Source organism: Pavona decussata, unplaced genomic scaffold, assembly GCF_977016875.1.
Source record: "Pavona decussata unplaced genomic scaffold, jaPavDecu1.1 SCAFFOLD_386, whole genome shotgun sequence".
NCBI classification, from domain to species: domain Eukaryota; kingdom Metazoa; phylum Cnidaria; class Anthozoa; order Scleractinia; family Agariciidae; genus Pavona; species Pavona decussata.
Genome location: NW_028145758.1, coordinates 3,077,501 through 3,096,680, shown reverse-complemented (window position 1 = coordinate 3,096,680; position 19,180 = coordinate 3,077,501). Strand labels below are relative to the sequence as shown.

Here is a 19,180-nt window from a genome sequence, read left to right as displayed (position 1 = left end):
CCTGGGTACGAAGCAATCAAATGCGATGCTTTTATACTCGAAGCAGAATGCTTGTACTCCTTCCGTGATTACTTCAATATTAGACCAGAAGTTCCCAATTTATCAGTTGAAAGTCTGTAGCATAGCCGCATAGAATTCTTTAAATGTCAGGCTGCCGACGTGAAGCTGCGATGGCCAAGTAGAAGGCGAGTTATGGTCAGCCGACTCGACGTATGACTTGTCGTGGCAGCCCGACCCTCCAAATGACGGCCGCTGCTGCCTGCGGCCTGGGTAAGCGCCTTTAATGAAGGAAGTGGTTGCTCCAGAAACAAGGAACTGTATGGTGAGGGACACGACTCAGCAGAAAACCTCTATTGTGACGCGGAGCTATTGTGACTTTCCAACTCAAATGAAAGGGAGGCGACTGGTTCTGACGGGAACGTAATGACCGCACCCAATACCGCATATTTCAGGTTTTGTTGCTGCCAAGTAACAAGCTAGATTTCAGAAAACGATTCTGGAACGTTTTTATTTCATAGGGGGCCTATGCTGGGATCACAAACTGAGTGTTAAAATCATCAACAGAGGCTAGATCAAGAAAGTAAATCGACAGGGTATCATGATTTGTAACCACGATAAAATAAAACCTTAACGAGTAAAATGGAGGTGTTTCTATGGTATCAGTGCGGAATAAAAGTTCCCTTTTCTGTCATATGTTTACAATGCAGCTGCAGTTGATAAAAGAGATTGGGCGCAAGTCTGTTTGAGGTAAGTGGCCGCATTGTACTTTCGATCTGAGTAAAATGGCTGACAACAGTAGGTATGTGCCATTACAAGTCACATTTTTCGTTGTTGTTGCTGTTTTTTTTTTTAACTTCAGCCATAGTTTATCTATTTCTAGCTTGCTGGAAAGCTGAAGAATGTTGGATGTAATACATTAGTACAGTGTATATAAATAAGATTTATTAAACAATTGTATGTCTTAAATAAGGCCTACAAAGTCTATTTACATTCGAGCGGGAGTGAGATTGTGAGTACTAATTCCTTTGCGAGTCCGATTCTAGCTTTTTCTCAATTGATTTAATTTATTGAATTGCGTAATGCTGTTCTAACTTTTGAGCCTGTCGGTGAAATCCTAAAGTGTGACCATTCAAATGAAACTGAGCTACTGAGCAGTACTTTTCTTGCTGCTGTTAATGAGTACGCTGTATGCCGGGGGTATTTCCCAATTCAGGTGGAGACCGGGTATTAATTCCTAACTGAAACCATTCAAAACTAAGCCGCACGTTTCGTTTTTCCCTCTGCCACCTGTGCTGAGAAAAGGTGATTCCAAGTGACAGACCATATCATTTTTGAGATGAGTTTGGGTAAATACCAAAACAAAAACCTGCAAAGCTTTTGTACAAGTAAAAATCGCGCACAGCGAAAACATTTTCGAAGAAGTATCGAAGCATGTAATCCCGACTGAAAACTCTTCCCCTAAGAAAAATTGTACATCCCTGACTTTGTACAAAATCCTAAAGAAACCGCTCTCGGACTGAGGCCCTCCGCTTCGCTATTGACCATAATCAAACATGAACCTATTGGTTGGCACTTGCAATATCATGAGTTATTATTTAGGGATTCACATTACAAGTAGAAATACGTTGTCCTCTCTACTGTGAACACAAGAGATGTTTGACTCGGCAATTGACGGTTTTGATCATTCTCGCTGACGCAAACATAATTTCCCCATTCTTCGAGTTTATCAACCCTTGACACACAGCACTTGCTTGAGCCTGTGTACAATGTCTACCAAGTCACTTTGCGCGGTCATGACGTCATCTATGTCCTTGTACGCCATTGGTGTTTCATCAATGACGCCAGCATCCTTCCGACATTCCACTCCTTGAGTCGCACGCACGTGATCTTCAACTGTGAACATTTTCTTGGCTTTGGCCCTTGACATGGTTCTCCCGGCGCCGTGGCTGCAACTAAGGAGAATTTAATTTTGCATATAAGATCAAGCTGAGGTATGTTTACTGATAGAGTGGTCTGCAATTGAGTACCAGAGTAATTGTGCTAACTACTTTATTAAAAATGTAATTTCCGGGAGGCTATTTCTGTCATTTTTACCAACCATTCTGATTCTTGTCCTTTAGTACGGGTCATTCAAACATTCGTTTGTTGTTAAACATTTCAATACATCGTGTACCATTTTTAAGTTGATTCTTGCTATGATAAAGTGGCTTCCAGTACTCGCTTTGCATTTCGGGCAATTTGTCTTTGGCCGAATCCAGTGCACTCTTCCTTGAAGACCTTAAACTGAGCCTGAAACGGGACCTCCACGCTTAAGCTAATTTTCTTTCGTTTTAATATTTCTCTGGGTAAATTCCATAAATTCCATTATTTCGAACTACTACATTTCCCTTCAACTGGCTTTAAGTTTGGTTTTGTCTATCATCACCATCATCATCGTCATCATCACCATAATTGTCACCATCATTATTAACGTTTCTTGTTCCTTATAATCTTCAGATAAACGCCAGACAAGCTACTCGTACTTCATGCTGCTTCATCTCAGTGATAACCCACCTGTGAAATGATTCAGGGTTTCCCTTGCCTCTGACGATGAAAGATCGCGCTCCCATGGACCCCGGTATGATGCCCAACTCTCCATCGCGAGCAGAAACCTGCCGAGAAACAATCGAAAAAATATTGGCAAAAGAAGCTTACTGTGATAAACTACAGGGAATTATAAATCAGTTATGAAGTTTGTTCACTTTGTTTTTGATATGTACATATGATAGCAATCGGGATGGACCAAACCAAGTGTTGACCGGAGAAAGTGTCACAAGTTACAAATTAATGAATTGTTGTATACATTTGATAGGCAGCGTTCATGACAATGAAGACCGGAGTGTGAGCTAAGTGAGTGAATACCTTATTACAGGAAATTAACAATGCACGTTGACAACGCGAAGAAAATTTACGTTACACTAAATTAACGCAAATTTTTCAAAAGTTAGGTTTACCTGCATTAAATTATTAAACGCGAATTTTTCGATAAGCATCTTGCTTTATTTACTGCGATTTTCATAATTCTGCAAACTCCCACTTTACATTTCTGAATGCCAAACTGCGTTTTGGCTTCCGTCAATAAAACCTTCCAAGACAAGTGCACGGATGTTTCTAAGTATTTTTAAAAGCCGAAAATTTGGTTTTGAAGCCTAACTAGACCCTATCAATTCAAAAGATAGTGACTCTGAAGAGCCAATAGAGGAGTCATGAACTTATAAGGTTTTGTAATGAAATAAAGGTGCTTTAAAATAACAATGTTGTAAAATAGCGTGCATTAAATTTACATCGACATTAATTAAGATACATTAAATTAACACGAATTTTGTAAAATCGCGTTAATAAAGTGCATTGTTAATTTCCTATAATAAGGTATAGCAAGTGATACGCGATTTGCCACTATTGAAATAAAACTGGGTTGGCATAACTCGGACAAGAAGTGAACAGGTTATATTTTTTCACAAAAAGGGAGCTAAAAAGGATTCACACTTGTTCGTTAAGTGTATATTTGTTCAACACAATGCCAATTTACTTTAAATGGCTGGCTTACTTGAAACAATGGAAAAACGTTCAAGCAAACAAAGACATTATGGTAGAGTTCAGTGTTACTTACAGCTCCCTTTCTTGTTAGAAACACTTCCTTTCCAAAGTGGGTCTCCACGTTCACATAGTTATGATGGCAGTTAACTGCTTTGCTTGCTGGGTCTACTTCAAATGGTGGCATATCACGACACGCGCGTGCAGCCTTGAGTACATTGGACATCATTATATCACGGTTCAATCGGGCAAATTTTTGAGCCCATGTCACTGCAAAAACATAATCACCAAAGTTCCTGGTGCCGTCTTTGAGATAGGCAAGATCTTTGTCAACCTGTGGTTAATGAAAAAGAAAAGCAAAATATATGTCTAAATTTGTTACTTGTTCTAATGCTTTAATGCTCTAATGATTTACTCCTTACAGTTTAACTATAGCAGGAATGTAAATAAAATAAATATAACAATAAACTAATAAATATGCCCACAAGAAATAGAAAAAAATGGAAATTTAGCCTTCATTGTTAGCAAAAAATGTGGAACTACAAATCCACCATGCACAATTTTGGCAAAAAAATTTTTTTTTAAGACTTTCCCGAGCCTAGGTGGTGCAGTAGTGGTTAGTGTATAAGTCATAAGATCTGAACGTCAGTGGTTTGAGGCTTACCTTTTGCCGTATTGTTCTTTCCTTAGATAAGAATTTGCTCCACATTCATCTCTTTTCAGCCAGGTGTAAGAAATAGGTAACTGGAACTTACTGTACTATGTTGGGAGGGGGGGGAGGAAGGGGGGTGGTCCAGCATCCCAACCAGGGAAGGAAAGCAATACTCCTAGTCGCTTCATACTACAGAAACCAGGTAAAGTTCCAGTCACATGGGCTACCTTCAATTATTTGTACAGTAATTTTTCAGCCTCTCCATAGAAAACCTTAAGTTTGTCACGGTTGAAATGTATGACCTTACCTAACTTCACATTGATCACATGCCCCCCCCCCCCCCCCTTCCAACTTTTACTACTCTTGTCATCATGCATAATACCTTATCAGATAGGATTGATAAAACAATAAATATCAAAAAGTGTCAAAAATGGTTTGGGGAAAAAAACACAGATGTTTCGGGTATATAACCCTTCTTAAGTGTGGAAAAACCCCGAAATGTCTGTGTTTTTTCCAAAACCATTTTGACACTTTTTGTTATTTATTTTTATATCAATCCTATCCGATAACATTTTCAAGTGTCACACATCTCCAAGGAACTTTCATTTCAACCTTCATGTAATACCTTGACTCGTTTGTCTAGTTTCATCATATCCTTCTTGGCAAGTTCAATATACACAGTTCCAATTCTGTTGCCTGGACCACGTGACCCAGAATGCAACATAAACCACAATCGATCCTCTTCATCGAGGCAGGCCTAAAAGAGAGTTACATTGTACCAATTGATTGACTTCTGTGCATTTATCAAATCCATGGCCATTTTCTATGGTCTACTCTTGTAAACCATAGAATGATATCATAAAATGTTCAATGCTCAAGTGGAACCACTCAAGTGGTTTAATTTCACTGCCAAGTTTTGAATATTTTATTTGGGAGCTTAAGCAACAACGACAGCAATGTCAACGAAAAAGTCGCCCGAAAATATATCTTTATTTCATTTGTGCTACCTTAAATGTGGTCATTTCACGTTGTTGTTTTGTAGAGGATGGCAAAGAAATGTACCAAAATGTAAAACACACGTGCAAAGTGATTGTTTTTCCTCATTAAACCTATTGTTTTGCGGCGTTGTCGTTGCTGTCGCTGTTGTCGTTGCTTAAGCTCCCTAATGAGAAAGTGGGCAAATTATGTGTGACATCACTTTTATTGTCTAGACTCGTACAGACAATAGCTATGAGCCAATCAGCACACAGGAATTTTGCCAGTTATTGTAAAAGCATGTCCAGAGTTGATGCTGGAAGGGGGGGAAGGATACTCAGTGAGTTCCTTCTTATTAAAATGGTACCTCTTTCTTATACTCGTCTTGCTTTTTTTTTCTAGCAAGTGTTGTACTCCTTGTTGTTCTTGTCCACTAGTGATTGCCAATGCAAACTGGCAGTGATCATGATTTTTTCCCAAAATATTTCTACAAATCTTTCAGATTCTTCAATCTTACTGCTATCCCTCTCACTAGGAAAAAATTGCCTGGCTAAATTCTTAAAAGTCTTAACATAAAAAAATAACAATGGAATGACTTCTGTCACATGACAACTAGTCTGTTTGCCGAATTTAATTAAAGTTCATGAGAACAAACTAGATTTTGGGGCTAATTTGTCATTTCTTCCCTTTTCAATTCCCAAAGCCCTTCAGTGCAAATCACCTCAATGAAGTGGTTTCCAGTGCCCAATGTCCCCAGGTGATTGACGTTATTATTTGCCTTGGCCATTGGTTGTCGACTGCAGATGTATTGATACTCCTTGTTTAGTTTCTCCCACTCTTTCACCACAGATTTTGGTATGTCACTAGCTTTCCACGCACCAACATCACCTTTGCCACCCTAACATTGTCAAATATTCATTCTTCTTAGTGTACATTTGCAAATGAAAGTCAAACAGGCAAACATCAAACTTTGCAGCCCAATAGCCAGGACACTTTGACAACACCAAGTGATGGCAAATAATTAATTCTCAGACACTTTTATGCATCAGGGTGCATCATTGTTGATTGATAATCAATTGGCTGAGATTGATTTTCCACTCATTGACTATCATTGACTGGTCAGGCCCTGCGGCACTTTCTCATTGTAGAGTTAGAAATGACCTAATAAGATAGTTATTAACCTCTTAATTTGAATGTATAATAACTAGCAGGCAAGGGTATTAAGCACCAAACTATGTCTTGTTAATAGATGCATAAATATTATTGAGTGTCCTTACAAACACTTGGAAATTTTCGTTCATTTTTATCAGTTTTGCTTAGTACAATTTAAACTTGTTTGCTTCTTTGTTTATCTTAATTAGTCATATATTTCTTGTTTTTTTTTCTTAACTTATCATTTTATTTTGATGCTGAAAGGCTCAATAAAGTGTATGCTTGTATGCGTACCATGAAACTGTAAATCACAAAATCAGAAGAGAAATAACTTAATGATCCTCACCTTACAGTTCACATACCTGATGTGTTCTCCCATGTGGTACAGCCTGTTCTATAGCTGTGCGCACATTCTTCAGGGAATCTGGGAGATCTTTTGCTGACAGTGTAGTCCTCACAGCCATCATTCCACATCCAATGTCCTTCAATTAAAACAAGCAATTAAAAGCTCAGAAATTATATTGCATTGTCCAAGAAAAATTACCCATACCTCTCCTACATATATGGAAGTTTTTGTTGGCTTCGATACCCCAACCCCCATCCCTCTGGAAATTCCGATTGAAGGGGTACGCAGAATTAGACCCTGATGACTTTTGATGTAACATCATTGAATTCTTCTTTCATTTCACAAGCGAATACAAGGCAATTTGGAAGGAGGATCTAGCAATTTTGTCAAAAGTCACTTACTTATATTTACTAGTTCACCCTAATTTTCCCCAAGGCCCCTTTGGACTTTGTTCTTTCTCCTTGCTTCTCCTGTTAATGTTATGTTGGCTCCTACGTCAAAACAGTAGATTTAAGAGGACTGACCACATGATCACATCAACTCACCACTCCAACTGCTGATGGAATGATAGCATCAACAGTCGCCACCACACATCCAACGCATGCACCCTTCCCAAGATGCATATCAGGCATGGCAGCCACATGAGAGTGGACAATTGGCAACTTTGCCAGAGAAAGAAGCTGATCTGCCGCATCTTTCTCAACTGGCACTCCCTTTACCCACGCCTTAACAGGGGCACCTTCCTGAAAAAAAAAGGAAGACATTTCACTTTAAGTGAAAAGCAAATGAATTGAATGGACAGTCTTGCAGGCTAGGGGTGTGTTTATTTTCTGAATTTGTGTCTCATCCTGTGAGCTCCCACATAAAATTGCCAGAAGTGTAAGTTACAATCTTTTGACGCTGATTTAGATAGTCCAACTTTGGCTCATGACTGTACATGTCACATGCAATTTCTGTAGCATGCGCTGCTCGCATCATGCAAAAAAAATCATACACAATTCTCATCATTCAACATTTGCCCATGCCTACATTTGTAAAGGAATTTTTCAAAATCCTGTGATATTTTATGTGCCATGCACGACAACTTGTAAGTTTGATTTACAAGCAACAAATTTGTATGGTAAGTGTGTCATCAACATGTTGCATACAACAAAGTCATACCATCCAAACTGACCTCTAGGGGGAGTAACTTTTGCCAGTTGGTACCACCTAGGGTGCTAAAATCAAAATGACTGGCAGAGTTGTGACAGTAGCTTTTAGACTACTGAGTTAAAAATATGACAGGAACTATGTGGCAGTCAACTGATTTGCTTTCTCTTAGGGGTCCAAATGAATTTGAGCCCAGCTGCCATCAAAACAAGACTTTGGTAATTTCAAACAATCAACCTCATGATCATCATTCTTTTATGGGAGTTACCATAAAAGTATTGTGCCAGTCACCGTTTTTTTCTGTGGATCTACTGTCCTATTATTTTATTTTATGTCCTCATCAGATGTAGTTAATCAAGAATTTATTATCTTTGCTGGTGAGCTTGTCATTCAAACAAAGCGATGGAATTGTGAGGTTAAAATCAAATGCCTGGCAATAGACAAATGCCCAACCCCCTGTACGGGCAATGTTGATAAATGCCCCACTGATGCCGGGAGGGGTCCTTCTGGAATTGACTGATGCGTTTAATCCTGAACTAGTAATTTATGATTTGCAATTTACGATTTGCTGTTTAACCATTGTCCCTGACAAAGAAGCAAATGAAAGGTTTCCCTCTCCTGTGGCGGGAACTCCAAATTGACGGTAGTGCTGTACCTCAGTAAAGCTAAAACGTGCCCTATATTTTAACACTGGTCAAGATCTGCACGTTGTTGCTTCAAAAAGTGCCCTTTGGACTGCTCATAGCAGTATATTAACAAACCTAGACAGCAAACAGAAAGTCACAAGTTTCCTTCTATATATCTGAGCATGTTTCCATGCATGGAAAAGCATACATGTGGTGATATTTTACAATCATCTAGCGCCCATGTTTTCGTTTGCATTAATTTTGTAAACTCCGTTTTTTACTTACATTCTTCCCCTCACCAAGGACGACATAAGACGAACTCCTGTTTAAAATCCTTCCACGTGTGAGCAACGGAGCTACATGTTCTGAGCTCCGCTGGAGTGAAGCGAAAAGACGAAGAGTCAACAACATGGCGAAAACACAACAATCCGCTCCAGTGCCCCTCAACAGTTCCACTTCTTGAAAAAATCCCTTGCCAGGGAGGGGTGGGGCTGACTGCGGGGGTGGAAAGATATTGGTTTAAAAAAAGTCTATGTGGACAAGAGAGTTTTTGGAACTAAAGGGTGCAATGCAGTTCAGAAGTTGCAAGAGCTATTTTTTACAGGCTGTGCAAGAAGGAGCTGGGCCCATGAACATATCTTCCCAGAATTTCTTTCCCATTTATTCTAATCCATACATTCTTATACAGGTATAATTCTATTTAACAACACGTCCAGCCTAAATCAGTGTAGACATTCAAATTTATTTTTCACATCACCTCACCCCTTCCCAAACTTCTAACATATATTTTAACTTGAGAAACTGAAGAAAATTGTGGGCAAAATGTTGAGTAGACAGCGAACACAGAAATACTTCTGGCTGTCACTTGTCTCTACTAATGGGAAGCGACAGCCCGAAATACATCTGCATTCGCAGGTTATGTGTAAGAGTATCTGTCAAAATTTGACCAAACACCATTCCTGAAGTTTCGTTCAGGACACAGAAGAAACAATGCAAGTCATTTTGTACTGGATAAGACACCCAATGAATAAACAAAGACAAGATAGTTAACAATCATTCTCCTGATGCAAATGCAGTCATCTTACAACTTTTTAAAGCATATTTTCTTTGACACAGTTAAAGATCATAACATTCAGTTGGTCCCTGGAGGATGTTAGTTGGGCCATTTAGATTTCACACAAGCTTCACTTTACAAGAACATGAAAAAAGTTTTAGCCCTGTCGAAAAATCTGTCATGCAACTGAAATGAAACCTTAGCCTCCAAATGCATTGAAATTCTAACTCACGCTGAAATATTAGCCACCTGATCAGTTTCTTAAATGGACTAAGACAAATAACTGGATCAGGAGGTGAGCATGTCTGTTATATCAAGAGTTCATTGTACATGATAGATTTTCCATGCTGTTTCTTCTGTCAATCATCATCAGATTCCTCTCCTGGTTGTCTTATCAAATTTCTTACGTTCAAAAGATCAATTAACTTATTAACGTCATTGCCACAGGCTAAGTCTACTACATCAGTTGGCAGTCTGTTGAAATGAGCAGGGTTAGGCTGAACTCCTCCTGCACTTGTTACATACTTGAACACACCTCGAAACTCGTCATCATTGTCACAGGTTAGCAGGGTGGGGTCTGCAAGCTCATCCCATGTGAATAGCAGGGGGTTAGTTTGAGCGCCAAATGGATTAAAGTCAATGAGCAAAACTCTCTGGGGTGAATATCTGTAAACATCAAATGTAAATGAAGTATCAGGAAATTTGTCAGCTATTTTGTTCTTGAAAAATCTTGTGATGTCTCTACAGATATCTTCTTCATTTTGTTCTATGAAGTCGTAGCAGCTTGCGATGTCCCTCTGAGAGATAGCAATCAGTTTGTTGTCTTTCACAAAACATCGAAATTCCATCCCTGGATTGATATCTTTCCATTTGCGAAGAACAAGCTCAAAGTCGTCCATCATCCCCCCTTCACCGTCCTGACAGTGTCTGAATGTGTCAAAAAGTGTCGTAGAAATGTTATCAGAACTTTTCAAGAGAAGATAAATATCACTTGGGCTCTGGCATTTCAGAGTACCGTCAAATGAAATCCAGGCCGCGTCTAAGGGGGAACTCCAGTTCAGTTTTGGAAACACAGCGCCCCCCAAATCAACCATAGCTTCCTTGATTCCAGAATCTACTTCGTTAAACTCTGGAGCAATGATCGTTCGTTCGCTTGGATCTTCGTCTAAAGCTAACCATTCCTCAGAATCGCTCCCATTTTCCTCTCCAGATTCTCTTGTCATTGCAGCATCTCCTGGAAGGACGACATTATCAGTCTTGAGGTAATCCACAAACTCCTTGGGAAGAGGAATTACCCGGCTTCTCATGGTGATGTTTTTGAACTTCGGGTACCACGCTGAAAAGTTACAGTTCAGCACGTGTTGTCGTTTCATTTTTTTCACGTTCAGAGCACGGCTCAGACGGAAATTCACTTTTACTTTCCTTTAACTTCCTCCTAATTCCGTCCTTCGCGAAAAAAATTCGTACAACTCGATTGACCGCAGAAACATTAGCAACTTTCATGCGATGTTACACCATCTTTTGGACTTCTCGGCGCATTATCGATTCTTCTGATTTTTGTCCGAAGCATGATTGATTGATTTTGCTGGCGCGGAGGCAAACGCAAACAACGCAAGCGTTTGTGGGTAATTTCATTGTCTTTTCCTCCATGGCCCGTATAACAACAACATGGCGGCGACCATGAAATGGAAGCGTGTGACAAATTCTACTGGCCCTGTGCCGCGGCCAAGGCACGGACATCGTGCTGTAGCGATAAGAGAACTAATGGTTGTGTTTGGCGGCGGAAACGAGGGAATTGTAGACGAGCTACATGTCTATAACACAGGTAACGCAGTTTGCGTACGGCAAGAAACATGGCGGCCTCTATGCGATTCGTCTTCGCGCCAGATTTTTGCGATGCAATTTTTAGCACCCAGCGCCCTTGCGAAAGGTGTTGTACACTTTCGTTTCCTTACGATAGCATGTTTTGTCTTTTCAGCGACAAATCAATGGTTTGTGCCCGCGGTTCGCGGAGATATTCCACCTGGTTGTGCGGCGTACGGATTTATTGCCGAAGGAACCCGACTAATTACATTCGGTGGAATGGTTGAGTACGGACGGTATTCTAATGAGGTAAACATCATCAGTTGTGTATTCGTTTGTGTGAATGTTCCGAAACCCTTTTTTGTCGCGTTTGAATTTGATCTCTAATTTATTTATATATGTCACTTCTTTGTTTCGGTTTCAAGTTTATGTAGGTACTACGGTAACTTGTAACATTAAGCTTATTTCCAATCCATTATTTAAAGAAAAAATTCGTCTTCCAAAGCAGTAGTGTAGATAAATTGGTTCAACAATTCGCTTTGTGATAACTAAGTGCTTGATTAATTTGACCTAAAATACTTAAAATTGAAGTAGAAAATCATGATATAGGCTTCAAATCGAAACTCTGATATATAGACTTGAATCAAAATTAATTTTAAACGCACAATAGCTTGCACATTTTCATGTGTCCTGTGTTTACACTTAGTTAAATCGATTGTCAATAGAAATATCTTTGTTTGGCCGTACAGAAGTTTGATTCTTTATTTGATCTTACCGGGTGCGGTGTTTAAAAGTTCATGTATCATTTTTGTACTTTGATATGATTTTCCCGGCATACGATTTTTTGAAAAGTTGAAAACGATGATTCTCTTACCACACTGATTTCAATATCTCATCTAATAATAAATATTGTAAAACAACATCATCTTCATTTTACAAGCCCCTAAAATGTTGAGCAGATTTCTGGAGTGCATATCAGTACTCTGAATAAGCTATGTTTTGCTGGGGAATTTTTGTTTTGAAATTGTAATCCTTGGTGTCAAAAGTCTCTCACTGACCGGATAGAAACAAAATACCGCACAAAATATTTTGAGAAATGTGTAAAATGATATGTGAAGATATCTCTTACCGATATTGTTTCAAATACTTATTACGTGGGATGCCTGTGCAGCCCACGTTATAAAATGGGGGCCGTTTGTATCCACAAATGCGCATCTTTCAATTATTAACTCGTTTTAGATGTATCAAATTCAGTTTTCTCCTAGAGGGGATCTTTTTGTCTCCTATTGTCCTTATTGTCTTTAACAAAAACGGTCCAATCAGAATCCAATATCTTAGTGTAGGTCAGGAGGGATCGGAGGGGAGTTAATTACTATTGTGATTATTCAGGTCCTAGTGGTCTCTCGGTGGAACTGAAAAGGCTTGACTTTAGTGGCGTGGCCATATTGGTTTAATGTTTTAGATTCCAATGTGCCGTTTTCAAAAAGAAAATTAACCCTTTTGAAGCGGTAAATCGAAAGAATAACTTCTAAGAAGCACTCGACAGTAAAAACGGTGGAAATCGTAGAGTTCAGGGGCGAAGGAATCATGCTTCTGTTTGACAGTTGTAGAACCATCCAGAATATGCGGGGGAAAGGTCATTAAGCTAAAACACAGATCGCATCACTTTGTCGAATTGATGCTTAAACGCAACTGGAAATCTACTTTACAAAAAGATTAAAGGCTTGATTGTCCATTTGTACTAAAAGTTTTCATTTAGGAAAGCGCAGCCTGTTTTCTTTCTGTTTCTTTTTTTTTTTTTTTGGTGAAACGAAAACAATTTGTAATCTTACACTTTTATTTACATAACCAGAAACGTGAGTCAGGCCACGTTATTGTAATAGAAATTCCGGTATAACGATAAGACGCGTAACACAAGGGAAGCAACATAACGCTATCTTTGTGACTCAAAATATTCCATTAGCTAGGATAGTCTGCGAAGCATACAATTATAAGAATCAAGGGGCATCACACGTAAATGCCAGTATAGGCATCTTGTTGTAATATCATATACCTGTTAGTGAGTCTGTTGTGAGAAAGCAACTGAACCATATCAAGTTTTGTTTTGGTTTTCTGTCATTAAAATTTTCCCTGCCCAAAGTCATATATATTCTTCAAAGTATTTCAACTTACCTTTAAAAAGCTGGTTACTATTACTCTAGATATTTCAAATAATAATATTGTATTGGGTAAAAATCAAATATTACAAATGTTTTTAATTTATTTTGCTTTAAAAATAAATTGTGGAGGGATTTGTATTCTTTGAAAAATTTAAGATGTGCAGTATTTTTTTTTCTTGTTTTTGAATGGTCAAATTTATTTTGGTTTAAGGTTATTTTATCCAACCATTTTTAGAACTGTTATTTGTAAAATGATATGGATTCTAATTTCTATTTCAAATATTCGTTCTGTTGAAACTGTATAAATTACTATTCAGGGATCATTTTATGTCAGATGATATGATATGTTGGATATTGCTGTCATAAAAATTGATACAGAGAAATGGAATATACATGTACATGTATAGAAGTCATATTGCAAAGCTTCATTCCATTGTTGTGAGTTTATATAAGACTTTTTTGACTTTCGCAAAAGAATTTCTTCAGAGAATCATGAAAATTTGATACATTGAATTATGTAAAATAATTTTCTGAAGCTAACCACATTCTTTTGTTGCTTTTATCATTTTTCTGTTGTGTAAAAGCTATTTATGAATGTGGTTAGCCAAAGAAAAACTTGAATTAAAACCCAGGATTATACCTAGACAATATTTGCATTTTAGCCACACAGTTGCTGTCCATAATGTAATAAAGTCTAAACGTAGAAACTGCCAGCAGTTGTAAAAAGTTGTAGAAAAGCCAACAAACAGGTCACAATTATTTCTGAAACATTTCATTTCAATTTTAAGAAGCATCTCACAATTTCCCACCCAGCCATTTTAGTTAATATATTCTTACAATAATGGAATTTGTAGATAAGTATTTTAAGGATATACTTCATTCTTGTTGTTATGGTTTTAGGATCGAGGGCCACTAGTCCTTTAGTTGAAACACTGTCAAGTGTTACTCTCGTTAAATAAAGTTATTAAATTATTATTATTCATATTCTTTCAGATATAACAGTTTTATCATGGCTAGCCTGTCATTTTATACTTCTCAGCAACCAGCTAAAAAAAAACACGAGCCCAAAAATCTATGAATTAGCCTAAAGGCCTCAATTTCTTTTCAACCTGTTTTCCAGCCCTGTCAAAATGTGCCAGCAGTCGGCAATTTTGCCGTGAATAGTTGAATATTTGCCGCCTATTCAAGCCTTACACTTATTAGTAAGAAATACGAGATGTTCAACTTGTAACCAGAAACAAAGGTCTTAGGGGCGATGCCTACTAATACAAAAGTAGTTTTGTACCGTTTATAACTATGTGGGGAAAGCAGATCTTAGCGAGGGCTATTGAAATTCAAAAAGAAAATTGGGGGTAACCATGCATTTTTTAAAGATCATTAAGCAACAATTATTTTTTAAAAAAAAACAGTAAAATACAAAGCACTGTATGGTGTTTTTTTCCAAATTGAAGCTTTATTATCTCTGAAAAATGCATGGTTACCCAAATTTTCTTTTTGGATACCAAGGGCACTTGCTAAGTTCTGCTTTCTCCGCATAATTTTAAACTGTGCAAAAATTTCCCTTTATTAGTACGCACCACCCAAAGGAAACTCGAGTATCTTGAGATGCGCAGAATGTGTGCACATTCACTACAGTAGGCACCATCCTTAAATCTACACCTACAATACATACATTTGCCGCTAAATTAGGTTAAGAGTGAACTTGATAACAGAGGTGCACAAATTTTGTCTGAAATGTTTAATTTTTATTGTTTTGTATATTGTTTTCGATGTATCTTGAGTTTGCTATTCCCACTTAAGCTACTGGTGGAAGATGACCATGATTTGCAATGAAAAGCTTTCAGAAAGTGTTATCTGAAAGCTGTCAAAACTGATGCTCAGTTTATCCCCAAAATGCAGCAGATGCAACCATCTGAAAATAACTTGCAGCTACCTAGTGTCAGCTAGATTTCTGTCTTGACCACTATAGCAGTCAAACGCATCTGGACCTTGCTTCTTACTATTCCTGTTATGATGACTACAATTATGTAGAAAACATTTTGAGAGGGCTGTCATTGCCTGCTCTTTCATAATGACGAAAATTACTTATTTTGGCTTGTGGTAAGAGGAGACATGATCAAAATAACCAAATCAAGTAAGCAGAAGGCTTGTCAAAATGCCCCCCACATAAAACTCAAATTATCGTTACTACATGGCTAAATGGTTTAACCACTAAATATGCTAAAATTAGAAGAATTTAGTTAATTTAATCTTTTACGAGGATGTGGCTTGATAGTAGATAGATGTACATAATGTTCTATTTCCATTTGGAGTGATGGCCTTAGAATCCAAATTTCTCCAAATACACTCTAAGTTGCTTTTCTTGTGACAAACTGTGTAGTCTAAATTAATGTTAATGAATATGGTCCATATCTTGCCTTACCAGCTTTCTTGATACGATATTGTTATTTGATAAAAACAAATATTAATGTCTTTCATTATAATTTGATTTTCTCATTATTTCAATATTTACTTTGTGTTATTGGTGATAAAAATGTTTTATTTTCACCTAAGTTTGTGTTCATACAGTGAAATGACAGCAGCCTGTGATTTACCTGTTGTTTCCCAAATTAGTAAACAGTAGCCAAGCCAAAAAGTTCCACAAAAATCCCAATTTCCAGTTCCAAAACCCAGAAAAAGACCCACAACTTTTCTTCAGCTCAGAAAAGGCCCCAGCTTGTGCCAGCAAAACGTTTATTTTTAAACCTGTCAGAATGTCATTTGCACGCCTGCCAGTCTCCCAAAAAATTAACTTCAGACAAGTCCAAGACAAAATACTTTCGAATTAATGTGAAATTTGTAAAAAAAAAAAACAGGTTAATAAAAAAATTTCACAGGGGATACCAAAAAATAATCCTTAACAATACTCATTTTCTAGCATAGCATTTTAAATCTAGCTTTTTAATGTTATGGAAACTATATGTTACAATGACTGCTTAATTTTCAGATGTATGAGCTTCAAGCTAGTCGGTGGGAGTGGAAAAAGCTTAAAGCCAAAACACCCAAGCCACCCGCGATGTTCCCATGTCCTCGACTGGGACACAGCTTTACTGCTGTTGGACACAAAGCCTATCTGTTTGCTGGTCTGGCAAATGACAGTGATGATCCGAAAAATAACATCCCGAGGTAAAGTTTCAAGCTCAAAATACTATGAGTATACCTCTCCTTGAAGTTTATACAAGTATTTAAAACTAGACCAAGACAAACTGTTCTTCTAGGAAAGGTTACCTGTCTTGAAGTCAACAAAAGAGTGAATGTGTGATTGTTTTTAGTTACGGGGTTAAACCAACACTTCATGAAATGGGGTTGATTTTTGAGGCATTTCTAAGGACAACCGGGTTCTATAGTGGCAGAAGAAAATATTTTGTCATATTTCAGTAAAAAAACTTGTGCATGTACTTTTGGTGATCGTCACAGATCTGTAGAGCACAAAAAAAAAAAAATGAAAATTCTGTTTGTTTAAATCCACAGGTATTTGAATGATCTCTATGTGATCGATATTCGGAACAATAATAACTTACAGTGGGAAATGCCATCTACATTTGGTATGACGCCTTCCCCACGTGAGTCACACACTTGTGTCTCCACATCTGATGCCGACAATAAGCGACCCAGGCTTATTGTTTATGGTGGAATGAGTGGCTGCCGTTTGGGCGATCTACATCAGTTAGATATCGGTAAGAAACCTTACTTCTTTTGAGATGTAGATAGAAAGCATCCCAGGAAAAAACAGGTTTGTTTCAAGGTCATGGAAAAGTTAGGGAATTTTACTTTAGGTAGCCACTTGGTTTGGGAAAGGGTTTCCTTGTTGGCAAAGGTAAATAATGTTGTTTCAAAAGGCAGCCACGAAGGAATCGATCGCTGTGACTTCATCACTGGCTTTATTAGGAAAGAATTTGTTTTCTGTGGCCAGTAAAAACATTTACTGGTTTTATTATTTTGATAAGTGGCAACCCTGTTATATTTGAACGTACGTATTTTAGCGTGAAAATAATTGTTGTACGTTTTTTACTTTTCATTTTTTATGTCTACTTTTTATTATATTGTATTGTTGCTTTTATACTCGACACCACAAGCTTTCTAGCTTTAAATTTTTATCAAGTCAAAATAAAGGTTACCTACCTATCCTGTATACTGTGCAGAACTGTCATTAAGGGTCGTAACCCGCAATACCTGTTATGGCTGAATACCCCTGTCGAAAAGAACCTTGATGTTACGGCTGATCATTGGTTCATTTTATCCACAAAGTAACAAGACTGTTATGGGTCTTAAGCTCAATGCTACATATGGCTAAAAATGTAACAACAGCCCCACAAACCTCTCTTGAACAAAGACTTTCCACAATTCCAAATTCCCTATGTTTATATGTCTTAAGACCTCTTATAGGCAATTACTTCTATCAGATGACCACCTCTACTGGTAAAAGGTGTCCATCTGCATAGGCAACTTAATCGAAATAAGCTGTGTCTTATAAATCATAATGTTGCAATGTATGGGTGTTTCCTTAAAATGTATGGGAGGGGACACCTGAATGTTACTTTGGAACATTTACAGCTTCTTTTTCAGTTCTAATAACAAGATAAAGTTGTTGTCGTTGTTGTTGTTTTTTGTAACTTCCCTTTGTTTCCATCTGTAGATACAATGACATGGTCTAAACCAGCTATTCATAATATGATCCCTCTTCCAAGAAGTCTTCATTCTGCTACCACCATTGGAAAAAGGTTGGTTATCATGCATGTAATAAATGCATTAACCTTGTTAACATGGGCAGGCTGCAAATATCAAGCCAATTTTACTTTAATTTTTCTTTGTTAGTTTACAGGCATTCCACTCAGAAATAACGGGAAACATATATTAATAATCAAACCGCTTATATCATGTTAAAAATCCCAACTGGCAGGAGGCAAACCAGCTGACTATTTACAAGCGTGGCCGAGATGAGACTTAGACCCGGGACCTCTGGATTTCAAGTCAGGCAACCTAACCGCTGGGCCACGCCGCCTCCCCAAACGCCGCTACACCCGTAGACAGTTACTTTCTGCCTTAAAAATAATCGTACTAACAAGAAAATTAAATAACCAAACACTACTTTTCTCCGGGTTTTTTCAGCAGGTTCAGCTGTACAACTTTTCATATTGTTATTTTTTTTATGTGTAGAATAGATTACAAAGCTTAGTATGTTTCTCTTTTTATTTCTCAGAATGTTTGTGTTTGGTGGTTGGGTGCCACTGGTGATGGATGAGGTGAAAGGAAGACAAGACGAAAAAGAGTGGAAGTGTACAAACTCTCTGGCCTGTTTGAATTTAGGTGTGTCATTTGATGTTTTTTCATCAAAATAACCATGTGCGTGAAGAGGGTGATTTTGAGCAATGTTGAGCAAATACAGCATAATGAAAAAATTCAAAGTCCTCAATAAGAGGCATATCCATAATTTTTTACACTAAGTGGTCAGATGTTTTAACCAAGGAGCTTTAGGGGGACGTGTCAATAAATCAGTTCAAAAATAAATGTCATTCTGGGAGAGAGACGTTTTAACATTTGATAGTATAGTGATGAGTTAGGTAGTTGAAGAGGCTAATGGAAAAGTCTTCTAAGTGATGATTTGTTCAAAAAAGGTTTAGGTCAAGGTACCAAATGTTTTGTACATTTCCT

General features: G+C 37.8%; 3 protein-coding genes across 5 annotated transcripts in view; 1 reads left to right on the top strand and 2 right to left on the bottom strand.

The window, feature by feature from the left end:
- Positions 1 to 920: 920 nt before the first annotated feature.
- Positions 921 to 8,897, bottom strand: LOC146451697 (uncharacterized). The gene is made up of 8 exons (XM_085098946.1): positions 8,759 to 8,897; positions 7,244 to 7,441; positions 6,715 to 6,834; positions 5,922 to 6,098; positions 4,851 to 4,982; positions 3,650 to 3,907; positions 2,554 to 2,651; positions 921 to 1,952 (listed from the first exon to the last, which is right to left on the bottom strand). The coding sequence occupies exons 1-8, from the start codon at positions 8,882 to 8,884 to the stop codon at positions 1,727 to 1,729; spliced, it is 1,335 nt and encodes a 444-aa protein (XP_084955072.1). The 5' UTR covers positions 8,885 to 8,897; the 3' UTR covers positions 921 to 1,726.
- A 298-nt stretch (positions 8,898 to 9,195) lies between these two features.
- Positions 9,196 to 11,096, bottom strand: LOC146451696 (cell division cycle protein 123 homolog). The gene has a single exon (XM_085098741.1). The coding sequence runs from the start codon at positions 10,898 to 10,900 to the stop codon at positions 9,887 to 9,889; it is 1,014 nt and encodes a 337-aa protein (XP_084954867.1). The 5' UTR covers positions 10,901 to 11,096; the 3' UTR covers positions 9,196 to 9,886.
- Positions 11,097 to 11,154: 58 nt separating this feature from the next.
- LOC146451695 (host cell factor 2-like) overlaps positions 11,155 to 19,180 on the top strand; it is a 21,463-nt gene continuing 13,437 nt past the window's right edge. For all 3 annotated transcript variants that reach the window (XR_014859958.1, XR_014859959.1, XM_085098719.1), the window contains exons 1-6: positions 11,155 to 11,352; positions 11,506 to 11,639; positions 16,476 to 16,654; positions 17,000 to 17,205; positions 18,165 to 18,249; positions 18,729 to 18,835. Coding sequence is in view for 1 of the 3 variants with exons in the window: in XM_085098719.1 (XP_084954845.1) it covers positions 11,196 to 11,352; positions 11,506 to 11,639; positions 16,476 to 16,654; positions 17,000 to 17,205; positions 18,165 to 18,249; positions 18,729 to 18,835 (868 nt within the window). In the remaining 2 variants the exon portion in view is untranslated. The remainder of the gene's footprint in view (positions 11,353 to 11,505; positions 11,640 to 16,475; positions 16,655 to 16,999; positions 17,206 to 18,164; positions 18,250 to 18,728; positions 18,836 to 19,180) is intronic.

Coding starts and splice junctions, on each gene's coding strand:
- LOC146451696 (XM_085098741.1), bottom strand. CDS start 10,900: ATGAAACGACAACACGTGCTGAACTGTAACTTTTCAGCGTGGTACCCG.
- LOC146451697 (XM_085098946.1), bottom strand. CDS start 8,884: ATGTTGTTGACTCTTCGTCTTTTCGCTTCACTCCAGCGGAGCTCAGAA. Junction 6,835..7,243: donor TTCCATCAGCAGTTGGAGTG/GTGAGTTGATGT, acceptor TTTTAATTGAAG/GACATTGGATGTGGAATGAT. Junction 4,983..5,921: donor CTGGAAACCACTTCATTGAG/GTGATTTGCACT, acceptor ACTCTCTTTTAG/GCCTGCCTCGATGAAGAGGA.